This window comes from Canis lupus, chromosome 4, assembly GCF_011100685.1.
Source record: "Canis lupus familiaris isolate Mischka breed German Shepherd chromosome 4, alternate assembly UU_Cfam_GSD_1.0, whole genome shotgun sequence".
Taxonomy (NCBI): Eukaryota; Metazoa; Chordata; class Mammalia; order Carnivora; family Canidae; genus Canis; species Canis lupus.
In genome coordinates this window covers 20,473,258-20,489,723 of record NC_049225.1, presented here as the reverse complement: position 1 = coordinate 20,489,723, position 16,466 = coordinate 20,473,258, and the positions used below count along the sequence as shown (strand labels likewise).

Sequence of the window (16,466 nt, the reverse complement as noted above, 5' to 3'; positions counted from 1 at the left end):
GAACTGTAATAATGAGAATTAATGTATGTATCACTTTGGAGTTTACAAATGATTGTGAACTTCTGATGATCCTAACAACCACATGAGATATGTAGAGCAGGTGAAAATCACCTGCCAAAAGTTGAGAAGAAAGCTTTATCGCTTCAAGGCAAAGTTTCAAAATTAAGGATATCGTTTTATCCTTTTTTTTTGTAAAGATTTTACTTATTTATTCATGAGAGACAGAGAGAGAGAGAGGCAGAGATACAGGCAGAGGGAGAAGCAGGCTTCATGCAGGAAGCCCGATGTGGGACCTGATCCCAGGACCCCAAGATCATGCCCTGGGCCAAAGGCAGACTCTCAACCACTGAGCCACCCAGGTGTCCCAGTTTTATCCTTTCAAAAGAACAGAAGTTTAATTTCACTGGTTCTTCAAGCTACAAGGGAGTTCATGAATTTGTTCCTCTTAATTTAAATTTTAGTTAAATCTGTAACTTTCAAAAAAGACACACAACTAGCCAAAAGAAGGCAGAGTGGAAATCTTTGCAAAACCACATTTCATGCCATTTCCCTGTCTCCATCAAATCCCATAATGGAAAAACTTTATGTTCTAGTTTTCTGAGACAAATTCTAAAAATAAGCTAATGTATCACTGCACAACACGCTTCAGGTAGATCCACAAATTGTTATAGATAATATAAAATTTTACCAAAGTAAAAGGATGTAATTCTGAATCAACTTGTCTCCGCACAGATCACTCAATGGAGCTTCACAGGCATCTCCAAACCCTTGAGGGTTTACTCACCTCCAAAGGCACAATGACTGATGGTTTCTTTTTCAGCTCCTCACATTTTCTCTTCTTACAGATCTGATGGCTGTTCTTTCTGTTCTTGCAGTAAGTACATTCACCACAATTGGTCTTCTGCTGGCAGGGCTCACAGACCCCACATCGCTTTCGTTTCTTCTTTTCCAAAGTAGGTAGCAAAGTTGTAAAGGAAGAAGAGGGGGTACTGGCAAGTGACACTGGCCTAGACACCACTTTAGTGTTAATGTCAACCACACTGGTCATGCTGACCTGGGAGCTCTCTCCTTCCAGTGTGCTGGGACCAGCCTGGGAGAGTTGGGTAATGCCCTGTGAAGCATGGAGAAGGAGTCCTCGCTCAGGGGCTAATGTGATCCCCTGAATGTTAGCTGGCAGAAAGCTTATATGAACCTGCTTCTCATTTTCTATATTGCTAATAGTCATTATTGGAGGTACCGAACTTATCTCTGAGTTTGATGGTGGCTGAGGTGTGTGACCTGAGCCCAAAGGCAGAATCTGCACAGCACCCTGGACCTCAAGTCCATATGAAACAGTGCTCTGGGGCTCAGGCCATTCTGGGGGAACATTATAGGTAGCAATTGGGTTTAGAGGAGGAAGAAACATAGGTGGGTCTGAGGCAGTACCACCACCCATTCCAAGGATTTGTTGATTTAGGATAGCACCAAAGACCTCTCCTTGGACTGAAACAGCACCAGGCATCTCTGGTGGGTCTAGGGTCTCATCCAGAGCCTCTCCATGAATTATGTTAGCACCAGGAATTTCCCATCGATGTGGGACAGCACTAAAAGCCTGTCCTATGACAGGGGTAGTATCAGGAATTTCCTGCTGATCTGCGGTAGCTTTGAGTATCTCTCGATGATCTGGTTTAGCACCAAGGGTTTCTTGTTCTGAGCTTGCCAAGAGGAGTTTTATTAATGAGGTAGGATATATTGACCCATCAATGGACAAACAGTTTCTAAGGTCCAATTCAGGTATAATCTTATTAAAGCTGGAGGTGGGGTAGCAGTCACGTTCACTTTTGATAGGATCCGGGTAAGAATCAGATAGCTTAAGAGATTCCACTCGTGAACCCAAATCTTCTAACTGAATGCTAGAATTTCCTTCATAAGTAACCTTGAGAGCTGCTCTTTGGAGCAAAGGAGCACACAGAGTGTCCTGAGCAAACATTCTGGGGGAATCACTGATATCATTCAATGTCTCTTTAGAGAATAATCCTTCACCACCACGTGTCCCTTCCGATGACCCAGAAAGGCTCTCTCCTGCAGGACCACTGTGAGTGGAGATATTTATTTTGGAATCGTCGACCCTTTGGGACCAAGACTGGGCTATTTCTTGGCTCTCATCTTTAATTAAAGATGCATTTTGTACACCAATTAGATTCTCTATTTCAGGAGTGATTAGGGGAACTTGCGTTGGAACTGAATCATTTTCTGCGTGTTTTACTCCCATGTCAGTAACCACATTATAATCACATTCATGTTGCTTTTCTAAATTCTTAGGAGGTGAAACTTTCTTGGGTTTGGTTATGATCACTGGAGGTTGGGAAAGTCGCCTGCTAAGAGAGGTGCTTCGGAGAGCCATTGTAAACCCATTGCAAGTTAAGGATTCTGGGTTCTGAAAAAGAACCTCAGTCCTATCCAAATTCATTCGTGCTGCTCCAGCTCTTGTTAGAAGGCTTCTGACTGGCATAGGTGGTTTGGGTTCAATTTTTTTCTTAACATCTCTTTCATGAATTAATTGCTTTAATTTTCCAGGGCTCACAGTCTTGACTGATGCCACGTTTTTGTTGGCCGCCTTACATGTCTTCTTCAGTTGGGTGCTTTTCTTTCTGTTTAGATCTTCCCTCCTGACTAATCTGGAAGGCCTTGCATGGCGGGATCGAGACATAGCTACGGAGTAGGATAAAATGAAAGGGCACAAGGAACAGAGTCATTGGGCCTTTGGAAAGTCTCAATTCTGAGGAGAATCTGGATGCACCATGGTTGAACTCAGTGGCACAGGATTCTGGTCTGAAATAACAAAAAAATATCGGAAAATGAGTCTTTTTCCTGTGTATTCTCCCATTTGAAATGAAATATCTACTAACAATTATTAATCACAATTAGAGCACTGAGAATGTTTACTGCAAAAGAAAAATATGATAAACAAAGATAATAAAGTATCCTTTAAACCCTGGATTCACAAATTAAGCTGCTGTAATTATTGTGACAACGGATTTAGTTGATGAAGTTCTATTCATGGCATAAGCATGGGGGTTATTCTATATTAGAAACCACAACTGTTGTAGTTAACATGTAGTTTAAAGATCAAATCCCAATCTTTGCAAATTTGAATACTTAAAAAATTATCTCCTAATCTCTTTCCTCAGCACATCACCACAGAGATAGAGGGGTCATGTGTTGGACAGTAAAGCTAGTAAAACTGGAGGAAGAGGAGGCTTATATAATTCAAGAAACTCTACTTGGGGATGTCTGGGTGGCTCAGTGGTTGAGCATCTATCTTTGGCTCAGGGGCATGATCCCAGGTCCAGGGATTGAGTCCCGCATTGGGCTCCCTGTGAGGAGACTCCTTCCTTTCTCCTCCTAGGTCTCTGATTCTCTCTCTGTGTCTCTCGTGAATAAATAAATTTTTTAAATCTTTAAAAATAAGAAAAGAACCTCTACTTGGAGATCCAATAATATTAATACCACATTTCAATTAACAATCTACAAATTCTGAGCTTTACACACGCACACAAAAATAGCAATAAATCTGAGGAGTTAGTATTGATAGATTAGGTTACAAGTAAGACTCACAGGTCCAACAAATATCTGTTGAGTACCTACTATGTATAAGGAAGACATTGTGGTGGGCACTGCCCACACCCAGAAATGATGTCCCTCTTTTCTCTTTCACCCGACTTAATCCAAAGACTGCTGGTTCTAAAATCCCTTCTACCAAGGGTCCCAAAAGTCTCATGATGAATGCCTAGGCAAGGAAATTGGAAATAAAGAGAAAATGAGATAATTAGAACAGTAAAGCATACTAGGCAAGCAACTATTATTTGAAAAGTAAGCAAGAAAAAAGAAAATGAAAGGGAACGAAGAGCCATAATTAATGGTCTTTTGGTCTCCTCAGATTGCTTACTCTAACTCAGAATAAGACCAAACTATGAACAAGAATAAAGCTCACCATACACAACATATCGATATATTCTCTAAAGATTACGGAATCAAGAGCGGTACAACTGAGTGGGTGAGTATTCTTTACCAGTGGACGGGTTGTTGGATTTGTAAGAAAGCATGGTGTAGTATAATAGTTACCGAAAACTGATCCACAACCAAGTGATCAGCATTCTGTGGCAAAATCAGAAAAAATAAGCATATCAAAAGTTTTTCATAAAGTTGAATTTATTCATGTAAACAACTCTTCATTACTCTGAAATTACGCCTTCCAGTTTTGTCTCGTTAAAATGTCCTTCCTTGGGGTGCCTGGGTGGCTTAGTAGGTTGAACAACCAGCTCTTGATTTCCGCTCCAGTCAGCTAAGTCATGATCTCAAGTTCAGGGGATAGGGCCCCACTTCCGGCTCAGAGTTCAGGGGGAATCTTCTTGGGATTCTCTCTCTTCTCCCTCTGCCCCCTTGCCCCCCTCCTTACACTCACTCACTCTCTTTCTCTCTTAAGTAAATAAATAGGAGTGCCTGGGAGGCTGAGTTGGTTAACTCAGTTCAGGTCATGGTTCCAGGGTCCTAGGGTCCTGGAATCAAGCTCCCCTTCCCCCAAATCCAGACTCCATAGTCAGCGGGGAGTCTGCTTCTTCCTTTCCCTCAGCCCTCCCTCTATTCCCCACTCATGCTCTCTCTCTCTCAAATAAATAAAATCTTTTTAAAGTAATAATTAAATAGGGGTGCCTGGGTGGCTCAGTCGGTTAAGCATCTACCTTCAGCTTGGGTCATGATCCCAGAGCCCTGGGAGGCCCTGGGATGAGCCCCACATCAAGCTCCCTGCTCAATGGGGAGCCTGCTTCTCCCTCTTCCCCTGTTGTGCTCTCTTGCTTTCTCTATCAAATAAATAAATACAAATCTTAAAAATAATAAATAAAACCTTTTTAAAAAGATGTCATTTCTGTTTTTAAAGATTTTATTTATTTATTCATGAGAGACACAGAGAGAGAGAGAGAGGCAGAGACACAGACAGAGGGAGAAGCAGGCTCCATGAAGGAAGCCCGATGTGGGACTCGATCCCCGGTCTCCAGGATCATACCCTGGGCTGAAGGCGGCACTAAACCACTGAGCCACCAGGGCTGCCCAAAGATGTCATTTCTCAAAAAAAAGGTAGCAAAAGTCCTTTCTTTTGTAAAAAGGTAGGGATAGGTTTATTTTATAATGTTATTACCTGGCAAAGTAAAAACTTGACAGATCTTGATCATTCTCAAATTGTGCATTTGTTTTTGTTGTACTGATCTGATCCAAGCAATCCTGGGACATACTGGTTGGTTTAGTAGCTAGAGATGTGCCCATCAGAAAGCTAGGAGTTTGAATCTGTGATCGCCAGCTATGTCCTTCCACAATCTATTTCACCTAGTCAAAGTTTCTGCATCTGAAATGAGGTTGTTTTGAGCTTTCATTGAGCTCCTACAGGGAAAGCCTAATGGCTTCCCAGTGATATCTGAGGTTGAGGGGGAGTGGGGGAAGGTAAATTAAGAAGGACTTTGGAAGTAGGCAGACTCGGGTTCAGTTTCCAGCTCAGAAACATTACTAGCCATGTGATTCTGATAAATTCCTCAGTCTCTCTATACTTCAGTCTCCTTATGTGTAATAGAATAGGAAGCATAATAGTACTGACCTCATTGGGTTACCATGAGAATAAAATGAAATGACATGTGTAAACACTTAGCAGAGGGCTGGCATAGAATAGGTTTTTAATAATAAATGGGAACCTAAATAAATAAATAAATAAAGGCCACTTATACTTCCAAAATACAAAGAATAATAAGAGAAAATAAGCTAGTTGGTGGGTATCATTATTATAGAACCAGTTTAACCCACAGTCTGCCATATCCTCCAAAATAAGATCTAGTTCTTTTGTTTCTGTTATCACCTAACACATTGTAAGCCACACACTATAAGAAACAATCCCAGAACACAACATTTAGTCAAAGCATTGTGCCTTTAAGACAGACTTTTTAAACAGACATTAGTGATAACATTAACCGCAAGAAAAATAAGTTTGCTAAATCTGTGCTAAATACAAACACTAGACCAGAGAATACATCATTTGAGTTCTTGGCATCTAAGCTTACTGCTTTCCCTCTTTTCTTAAAAAAAGAAAAAAAAAAGTTTCTGGCTTGCACTAACTTTTTGGCTGTGAAAAACTCTAGGATATTTTCTCCCAAGACCACTGCTCTTTGTACCAGTATTTTTAGAAAACAAAAGACATTCCAATTCTAATCTCCAGAAAGTCTTTATAAGGATGTTTCTTTTTTTCAGATAGCAAAAAGCAATCCTTTCCATTGTTTAGAAATTCAACAATATCAGTATAAGCTTGCTTTATCTCTTGTATCAAGATTACATTGCTAAAAAATTATTAGGAGCATATATAATCTAGGTATTGCAATCAGCCACGAAAATTAAAATTCACATATGTAGGCAAGTAATCTGGATATGCCAGAAGGTGTCATGGGATCTGCCTTTGAAAGTAGTTTATAAGTTGATCTCTGTCTCATATATTCTTTTATATTTTTAAATTAAAGTGCTTCAGAAATTCAGACTTGTAATTAAGATAATGTTTACCATTCAAACCTTATCTCCTGAAAAAGAGCCTGCCAAGGAAATAGAAAAGGTATGAGCAACATGGATTGGGAAGATGTGGCCTCTTTAAATGGTAACAGCCTTTTTATGAGATCGTGAAAGAGGCCAATGACCCCTGAAAAACCCAACTGCAGGGGAGAAACCACTGGGTACCACCCAGCCAAAGAAACAGACAATCAGAAACAAAATAAGGGCTCCCACAAGATCCTAATTTTATCACCCTTGGCTCCACTGATGAAATGTGACCTTCTTTTGTGATAAACTAAGTTATCCCCAGGGCTGAACTCTGGGAAGAGAGGCAGCAAGCTTTTTTTGAAATTTGTGGGAAAAAAAAACAATGTAGTTCATTCTATTAAATAGGCCCATATTTAAATATGGAATTATCCTCACAGATCTCCTGGTATTTATTTTCCTCATTAATCTGTAAACATTATAAAATGCTCCATTTCCCTCTTTTTTTATTACTGTTATTTATTATAGAGTACTTAAGTCATACAAAAAGATATATTTACAATTGAAAATTAATTCCACTTCCATTTTCATTTCTGATGAATATTGCCATTTCAATGTTTTTCAAAATCAGTTTTATTCTACCCTAGAATATATCCAAGAGTCTGAGTGCTATAGAGATAGCTATAGGACAACATGCTCAGAGCAGAAAATAAGAGAATAGTGTTCCTGTTATTACACATATATCACAGGCTCTAATTATCTGCAATTAATTGATACTATTTTGTGGGTTACTTTCCTGGAAGAAAAAACAAAATGAAACAAGCAAACAAAAACCCAACCATTGTGGGATGCAAAATCATTAGTCAACAAGTCTTTTCACCAGAGGACATCGAAAATAAAATTATGTGTCCTAAAGTGTCCTTGCGACACAGAGCATGAGATCCAAACATTATAGGCCAGGAGATAAGAGGCCAACATATAATTCAAAACACAAAAAGACATGATGCCAGCTTAAAGTAAAGAATATAAAGCTAAAGACGGAGGGCAGAAGTGGCAGGAGCAGGCCACCCCAGAGGAGCAGGCCCCAGGGTGAATATGATAAGCACTGCCTCTGTAAGGATCTGCTAATTATTCACAAGTTATTTAAACTTGCCTAACCAAATTGGTCAACAAAAGAGGATCGGTATCTTTGTCAATACTATTTAAGCCTACTAGGTAGTCAATCTTTCCCAGCGGGCTTTTTAAATAATTATTGAAGTCACCCCCTTGCCTAGAAAATAAAAACTGACTTCCTAAACTGTATCAGTTGTCTGTAAAGGACAATGTTGACAGCACCACGTCAGAAAATCCTCTCCCACCTACATCCCTCCTCCTTCTGGATCTCCCAAAGTCCCCTGGGCAAGGAAGTGGATGAACTGATGTAACCATACAGCCCGCATGTCAATTTAAAATTATATTGCGGGATCCCTGGGTGGCGCAGCGGTTTGGCGCCTGCCTTTGGCCCAGGGCGCGATCCTGGAGACCCGGGATCGAGTCCCACGTCGGGCTCCCGGTGCATGGAGCCTGCTTCTCCCTCTGCCTGTGTCTCTGCCTCTCTCTCTCTCTCTGTGACTATCATAAATAAATAAAAATTAAAAAAAAAATAAAAATTTAAAAAATTTAAAAAAATAAAATAAAATTATATTGCAACCCTTCCCACCACAAGCAGTGGCCAAAAAAGTGGGGAATATTCTCATCCATAGAGCTAGAGGAAAAAGAAGCTCTGATTTCATGGTCACTCCATTCAGCTCTTTAGAATTTAAAGGCTACTGCACTTGGCTGAGAAATACAAGACTTAAAACCTTTCTTTTAAAAGGCACCACCTGACTTGGTTTCCTCCAGCCACTAGTAAGTTCTACATCTAAAGGAAGAGGAGGTGGGTGGGCTGCTTGCAGTTCCTAGATAGTCTTCTACCACAGGAAGTGTGAGAGAGAGCCCTCTGCACAAGGAAAGGCTGTTCAGGGAAACTCACTAGAATGCCAGCAGATTTAGTCAAAGGCTCCTTCCATATGTAAAACACCCCTGCTGCCCTGCAGAGAGCAAGGAAAAAAAAGACCTAAGAGGGCCACAGAAAAAGGAAGGGAGAAGTTAAAATGGAGCTAGAATGACTCTTCCAAAAACAAGAAAAACATAAAATATGTTGAGAATAATAAAAAGCCTAAGGAAGAAAATGTCTAAAGGGGAGAAAGGGAGCAAAAGACAGAGTAAGGGGAAGAAATTTATAGTAATAAAGGTAGCATATAAGAAAGATAACTGGGATCAAAATGCTTAAGACTAAAGGTAGAAAGGGAGGGGTTAAGTGTGCAGGGACAGATAGATGCAGAGAGAGTGGGGGAGGGGATGAACAAACCAGATAAAGAAGATTGGAGGGGGCAAGAGAAACAAAGAGCAGGAACAGTGGTGATCCAAACCTCCAACCCATCAGTTCTGGAAAACCAGAGCTGAGTGTGATAGTTAACTCTCATTAAAATGGTAAATGGTGGTTGAAGAGTTGTAAATCTGGGCTAGGAGTCTTTGCAAAGAAAAAGGGAGAATATGTGCTAATAACTCCTCTAGATCTTGATTCTGAAGTTTAGCTGAGGCTTACCAGCAACCTCTATTTAAGTTCCCTTAATTGGGGGGGGGGGGGGGGGAGGTTTTAACTAGTGTAACCTAAAACTTATGAAAATCAGGAAACACACCCAAAGCCACAGTACTGAAATCTTTTAGTTCTTGTAAACTATGCGGACTAACCTCCAAATGTCTCCTTATCTATGTACCTACCTGTGTTTACGGTAACTGTAGTTTAACTGTAGTCATAGATTCCTGATACGCAGTAAATTACTCTTGCCCTAACTGGTTAACAAGCAAATACGTACATACACACATACATACATACATACGAGTGTGGTGTTTGGCATCCCGAGGCCTAAAGAAGCCGTCGTCTATATTTCACTAAATCCACTTTACTAAATACTGTTCAGAGGTGGAGAAGGGCAAGTGAGCACATTTCGGTTCAGGGCCGACCCGAGGCTGCTGCCCCACAGCGCCGCCCTGCAACCCGCCCGGTGCGGCGCGCAGCGCACCCCGCCGACACTGGACTGTGCACCTTATCTTTAACTCGCTTCGAGTGTCGAAGCGCTTAAACTTTATTTCTTCATAAGCTGCCCATCACCATGCGTTGTGCAGCCCATTTGGTGCCGGAGAGTGGAACCGGGGAGGAGAAGTGTGGCACAGGAGTGACCAGGGCAAAACAGTGAATTGGGGAAGAGGACGAGTTGGAGGCGGGGGTAAGTCTCCTAGTTCCTGCAAAGTTTGTTCTCTTGGCAATGCATTCATTTTTACCGGGTCAGAAATGCGCCATTTGGGTTCCCCGTTGAAGTGGAAAGACTCCTGGGGCCGGCCGGCAACTTCCCGACCACTTTGTGCAACTGTATGGACTGTATACGAGCCCTTCCAGAAGCTCGGTCAGTTGGGGGTGCGGGTGAGAGGGAGGGAGGAAGGAGGAGAGAGGCGAGGAGAGGGGCCGAGATCTGGCCCCTGCCCCCCACCCCCCCGCGCGGGAAGCGCCTGCGGCCCCGGCCCCGGCCCCGGCCCCGGCCCCGGCCCCGGCCCCGGCCCCGGGCTCCGGCCGGACTCCCGCCCCCGCGCGGTCCGCAGCCCCCGGCGCGCGCACCTCCCAGCCCCGGGCCCGCTCCTGGAGCCCGCGGGTAGGGCCGAGCCGACGCGACCGCAACGCCAGCGCTCTCGGCGACCTTGCTGGCGCCCACGAGAGGTTTTAAAAAGCCATTTTGACAGAACACGAGTTCCACTCCCTGTTCCCTTCGTCCCCGGTCGGTGTAACTCCAGGTCACCTCGGGTCAGACCCTCCCGCTACCTCCATTCTAAAGTTTCATCCTTGGAGTCCCCTCCCCGAAGTGCTCAGGGAGGGAAGTGCCAAACGTTTCCCAACGAATCCGTCCCCTACACGAGCACGGGGGAGGGAGAAAACCCGCCTTGGGGTGCGCTGGCTCCCGCGGCAGGACGGGCTCCCCACCCGCAGCCCTCACCCCTGCTTCTCATCTTGAGGCAGCGGACCTCCAACTCTCCCGGGCGGCGCACGGGCGGCCGGCACCTCCAGGGACCCCGAAGGCGCGCTCGCCCTCCCCCCGCCCGGGCTGCCGCGGCGCTCAGGGTCCGAGCCCGCGGCACCCCCGCCCCCGCCCCCGCCCCCCCATCCCGCGCTGGAACTGGGCCTCCCGGGCAGGCGGCCGCGTCCTCCCGCCGGGGGCATTGTTTACCACCCGCAACAAAAGCTCCCCGAGCGGCTAGGGGCAGGGGGTCGCCGCGGGGAGTGGGCCCACCCCTGCGCCCCCCGAGGGCCCGCGGACGCCCAGCTCCGGCCCTCACCCCGGCCCCGGCCGAGGCCCGCCCCTCGCACCCCCTTCCGGCCTCGGCGTGAGGGTCCCCGCACCCCTGCCCTCTGCCCCGGCCCCAACTCACCGCTGGCCCGCTCCGGCGCGGAGGGCAGCGCGCGCGCCCCGGGTCCAAGCCCGCACCGGCCCTCGGGCAAACTTTCCACCTCGCGCGGGACCCCACAACTCGGGAGCCCAGGGCCCCGGCGGGCGCGAGGAGCGTGAGTGGGCCCCGGGCGGACACCTACCCGCGGCCTGGCAGGGTCAGGGCCCGAGCCCCCGGGGTGGGCGGCAGCTTCCCAAAGGTCCGCAGAGGAGAGGCAGGTAGAGTTGCATGACTGGGGCGGGGCAGGGGGTTGTCCCAGGGGGCAGACCCGGGAGCGGAGGGCCCGGCGGCTGCGCGCACAAAGCGGTGCGGGCGCGGATCGCGCTGCCACTCCCCGCCAGGTCAGCCCCCCGGAGCAGTAGTGTCTCCCCAGGACAGACCTCAGGGAGTGAAGCAGGGGCTCTCTCTGCCTTTGCTGGACCCTGCACCACTGAGCTAGAGTCAAAACGCGCGCTGGATTTACCCAAACTGGAGCTGGACTCCCCTCTCGACCCTTACCCCTCCCGTTCACCCTCCTGTCTCATAACACTTTTTTTTTTTTTTTTTTTTTAAGGTCAAAGAATATCGGACAGGAAAAGAAGTGTCAAGGTTTTCTTGTCATTGTCTTTTTTTTTTTTTTTTTCTGAAGGGTTTTTGGGCTGCGAGGCAGATTTTAGGATTTCTAAATTCAATGTTTGTTTATAGATAGATCAAGGGGGATCCCTGGGTGGCGCAGCGGTTTGGCGCCTGCCTTTGGCCCAGGGCGCGATCCTGGAGACCCGGGATCGAATCCCACGTCGGGCTCCCGGTGCATGGAGCCTGCTTCTCCCTCTGCCTGTGTCTCTGCCTCTCTCTCTCTCTCTCTGTGACTATCATAAATAAATAAAAATTTAAAAATATATATTATAGATAGATCAAGGGAATGCCAGATCAGAGATGACACAATTGAGCAATGTCTGGGTTGCAGATGATGGTAAACTGCCCTTAACACCAAAGAGCAACGGGAGGAGGGTTGTGTTCCCTTGACTCTACACTTGATGTCGGAAAAGGTGGTCCGAACATTTTTCTGAGCTATTTGACCCTGTATGTTGAGGGTGGTCATATTCACTTTACGGTTGAAGCAATGAAGGCACCAGAAGAAGTAAGTTTTTAACATGAGAAGGAATAATCAGTGGCTTTATGCCAAATTAAGACTGAGTGGGGCATTGGAATTTCTCCCTAAATGTTTGATGGCTATTGCTTCTTCTAGCAGTTAGTCATTACACAGATGAGGGAAATCAGATCTTTCATGGGCTCACAGTTGTAAGGAAAATGGTGTTCATGAAACTATCATTCCACCCAGGTCAAAACTTCGGCTGGAGAGAAAGACTCATTCCCATCATTACCTTGAACACGGTAATTTTTATTGTTTTGCACATAATTTTTATTGTTTTGTGTACTTGTTTAATAAGCATGACCAGATTGTTGTGTTTTTTAAAATATTTTATTTGTGTATTCATGAAGACAGAGAGAAGCAGAGGGAGAAGCAGGCTCCCTGTGGGGAGACTGATGCGGGACTCCATCCTAGGACCTCTGGATCATGACCTGAGCCAAAAGCAGATAGATGCTTAACCACTGAACCACCCATATGCCCCACCAGATTGTTTTTGAGACAGATTCCTAAATTTTCAACCTTTCTCACTGATTGATTCATTCAAATTTATTCCTGAGCTAGGGTATAGATAGATACACAGAGATGAATAAAATTCGCCTCTTAAATAGCAGAAACACAAATCCTGGTTTGGCAAACAGAATAAACTAATGACTGCACTACAGTGTTTTCAGTGCTACAGTCATATAAATACCTTAGTTGGAGAAAGTAAAAAAATGTGGCATTTGAGATAAATCTTATCTACAATAATGGACTTTTCTCAATGTTTCCAAAGCCTAATTATTAATACCTTTTCAGAAACAATGTCCTAGGACCTAGGTGAAAAGAACGTTGGGAGAGTTTGACTCATAACATGAGCTCCATAAAAAAAAAAAAAAAAAAAAGAGGCACCTGGGTAGCTCAGTGGTTGAGCATCTGCCTTTGGCTCAGGGTCCTGGGATTTGGCTCAGAGTCCTGGGATTGAGTCCACATCGGCTACCTGCCTGGAGCCTGCTTCTCCCTCTGCCTGTGTCTCTGCCTCTCTCTCTCTCATGAATAAATAAATAAAATCTTTAAAAAAAAAAAAAAAGTATCTGCCTTAGGCTCAGGTCATAATCCCAGAGTCCTAGGATTGAGCCCCACATCAGGGGAGCCCCATATCAGGCCCCTGGCTCAGCAGGGAGTCTGATTCTCTCTCTACCTCTCACCCCACTTGTGCTCTCTCCCTTGCTCTCTTTCTCTTCTCAAATAAATAATTAAAATATTTTTAATTAAAATCTTTTTTTTTAGGGATCCCTGGGTGGCGCAGCGGTTTAGCGCCTGCCTTTGGCCCGGGGCGCGATCCTGGAGACCCGGGATCGAATCCCACATCGGGCTCCCGGTGCATGGAGCCTGCTTCTCCCTCTGCCTGTGTCTCTGCCTCTCTCTCTCTCTCTGTGACTATCATAAATAAATAAAAATTTAAAAAAAAAATAATAAAAAATAAAATAAAATCTTTTTTTAAAAAAAAAGGAACATTGAAAGAAGAACAAAGGGGAAAAGATTATCATGAAATTGCAATATCTTGGCATTTGTCAGTTAACTGAAATGGTAAACTTTTAAAAGTATTGAAATAGAAAAAGCACACAAAGATGCAGAAAAATGTCCATGGTGGGCAGCCTGGGTGGCTCAGGTTTAGCACCGCCTTCAGCCTGGGGTGTGGTCCTGGAGACCCGGGATTGAGTCCCTTGGGCTCCCTGCATGGAGCCTGCTTCTCCCTCTGCCTATGTCTCTGCCTCTGTCTCTCTCTCTCTGTGTCTCTCATGAATAAATAAATAAAATCATTAAAAAAAAAAAGAGAGAGAAAAATGTCCATGGTAACACTCATTCTCTTCATTCCATAAATGTAGTTGAGTCCATACTATGTGCCAGGCACAGTTCTAAACTTTGGGAAAATAGTAGTATCAAAATGAAACCTCTGCCCTTGTGGAGCTTGCATTCCATACTGGAGTGGGGGTGGGGGTGAAAATAAAGAAAGCAAATAAGCAGAATATATATAGCTTGTCAGATGGAGATAGTTAATGGGAGGGGGAGAAAAACAGGAAGGGGACAGGAAGTGCTGGGGAAAGTTGCGATTTTAAATATGACAATGAGCTCATTGACTAGACCTGAAAAAGATGATGCCTTTGGCTCAGGAGGGAGGGAGCTGGGGAAGATTTTACATGTAGGAGAAAGCAAGTGCAAAGGCCCTGAAGGTGAGATTGTGATTGTGGCAACACAATAATTTCAATGAGTTTCACAACAGTAAAACTTTGGAAACGCTATATAAAAGTATAGCTCCCTCCCATTGGCCAAGTCTGGGGCAATTTTAAGTTTGGAAAAGAGGTTTCATTTGGAAAAACAAACTTGAAAGTCATCAGCATGTAGATGATATTTATTATTATTATTTTATTTATTTACCCAATATAGGGCTTAAACTGACAGATCAAGAGTCACATACTTAACCAACTGAGCCATTCAGGCACCTCAGCATGTACGTGATATTTACATCCACTTTGGTATCTGAGTCTTAAACATCTCACCAAACATCATCAGGTCCATGTGAGGCTATTAGAAAAGGGGTCTGATATTTATAACAGAAACTAAAAGGTTGAACTAATCAATAACATGAAGTGTCTACCCAAGGAGAAGAAAAGAAAGTGAAATTCTTTCCAGAACTCAATATCAAAGAATAAATGTTTAAGCAGTTTCCCACTATCCTTACAACTACTTGCTTCATTCTTCCTTAATAGCAAAGCAAGAATTCCTGTCTTATTCCAAGCACTTCTCTAGAAAAGAGATGTAATTACACACATGTGAGTTTACATACGTAAAACTGTGCCTGTCTAACTTCTAAAGATATAGCGAATTTTATCTTAGCTGCCCTGCTTCATAATTTACCTTAGGCAGTGCCCTAGGAAAAAATATATATACTTTCCTCAAATGCACATACACAGACACACGTGCATCCACACATAGTTTCTTTCCTATAGAATATAATCTCAAATTGGCAAAATTTTTTTAAATTTGGCAATACTGGAAAAAGTCTCTTCAACAGTGTTGTGATGGGATGCCTGGGTGGCTCAGGGGTTGGATGCCTGCCTTGGGTCCAGGGAGTGATCCTAGAGTCCCGGGATCGAGTCCCGCATTGGGCTCCCTGCATGGAGCCTGCTTCTCTCTCTATGTCTCTGCCTCTCTCTCTGTGTGTCTTCATGAATAAATAAATAAATAATCTTTGAAAAAAAATGGTGTTGGGAAAACTGGACAACAACATGGAAAAGAATGAAACTGGACCACTTCTTACAACATATACAAAAATGAACTCGGAATGAATTAAGGACTTAAATGTGAGACCTGAAACCATAAAAGAAGAGAGCTCAGGCAGTAATTTCTCTGACATTGGCTGTACCAATCTTTTTTTTTTTTTTTTTTTTTTTGGATATGTCTCCAGTGGCAAGAGAAACAAAAGCAAAAGGAAACTATTGGGACTACATGAAAATAAAAAGCTTCTGTAGTGGGATCCCTGGGTGGCGCAGCGGTTTGGCGCCCGCCTTTGGCCCAGGGCGCGATCCCGGAGACCCGGGATCGAATCCCATGTCGGTCGGGCTCCCGGTGCGTGGAGCCTGCTTCTCCCTCTGCCTATGTCTCTGCCTCTCTCTCTCTCCCTGTGTGTGTGACTATCATAAATTAAAAAAAAAAAAAAAAAAACATTAAAAAAAAAAAAGCTTCTGTAGTGCCAGGCTGGCTCAGTCGGTAAAGCATGTAACTCTTGATCTCAGGGTCACTAGTTAAACCCCATATTGGGTATGTATCCTACTTTAAAAAATTAATAAATAGGGCAGCCCAAGTGACTCAGCGGTTAGGCGCCACCTTCAGCCCAGGGTGTAATCTTGAAGACCCAGGATGGAGTCCCATGTTGGGCTCCCTGCATGGAGCCTGCTTCCTCCTCTGCCTGTGTCTCTGCCTCTCTCTCTCTCTCTGTCTCTCATGAATGAATAAATGAAATCTTTTTAAAATTTAATAAATAAAAATATTTTTAAAGATCATCAACAAGGGCACCTGAGTGGCTCAGTGGTTGAGAGCCTGCCTTCGGCTAGGTCGTGATCCCGAGGTCCTGGGAGCCAGTCCCCAGCATCAGGCTCCATGTGGGGAGCCTGCTTCTCCCTCTGCCTATGTCTCTGCCTTGCTCTGTGCCTCTCATGAATAAATAAATAATTTTTTAAATAAGTAAATAAATAAAGATAATCAACAAAACTAAAAGGCGACCTACTAAATGGGG

General features: G+C 44.3%; 1 protein-coding gene and 1 long non-coding RNA gene across 2 annotated transcripts in view; one reads left to right on the top strand and one right to left on the bottom strand.

The window, feature by feature from the left end:
- Window positions 1-11,442, bottom strand: part of TET1 (tet methylcytosine dioxygenase 1) — a 139,122-nt gene extending 127,680 nt beyond the window's left edge. Inside the window, exons 1-2 of the mRNA XM_038534146.1 lie at window positions 11,204-11,442; window positions 785-2,811 (exon numbers count right to left, since the gene is read on the bottom strand). Of these exons, the coding sequence (XP_038390074.1) occupies window positions 785-2,689 (1,905 nt within the window). The 5' untranslated portion in view covers window positions 2,690-2,811; window positions 11,204-11,442. The remainder of the gene's footprint in view (window positions 1-784; window positions 2,812-11,203) is intronic.
- On the top strand, window positions 9,596-13,502 carry LOC106558703. Its single transcript, XR_005357908.1, has 4 exons — window positions 9,596-9,851; window positions 11,615-11,649; window positions 12,383-12,435; window positions 13,460-13,502. It is a non-coding gene; the product is annotated as an uncharacterized LOC106558703 (long non-coding RNA).
- The last annotated feature ends 2,964 nt before the right edge of the window (window positions 13,503-16,466 follow it).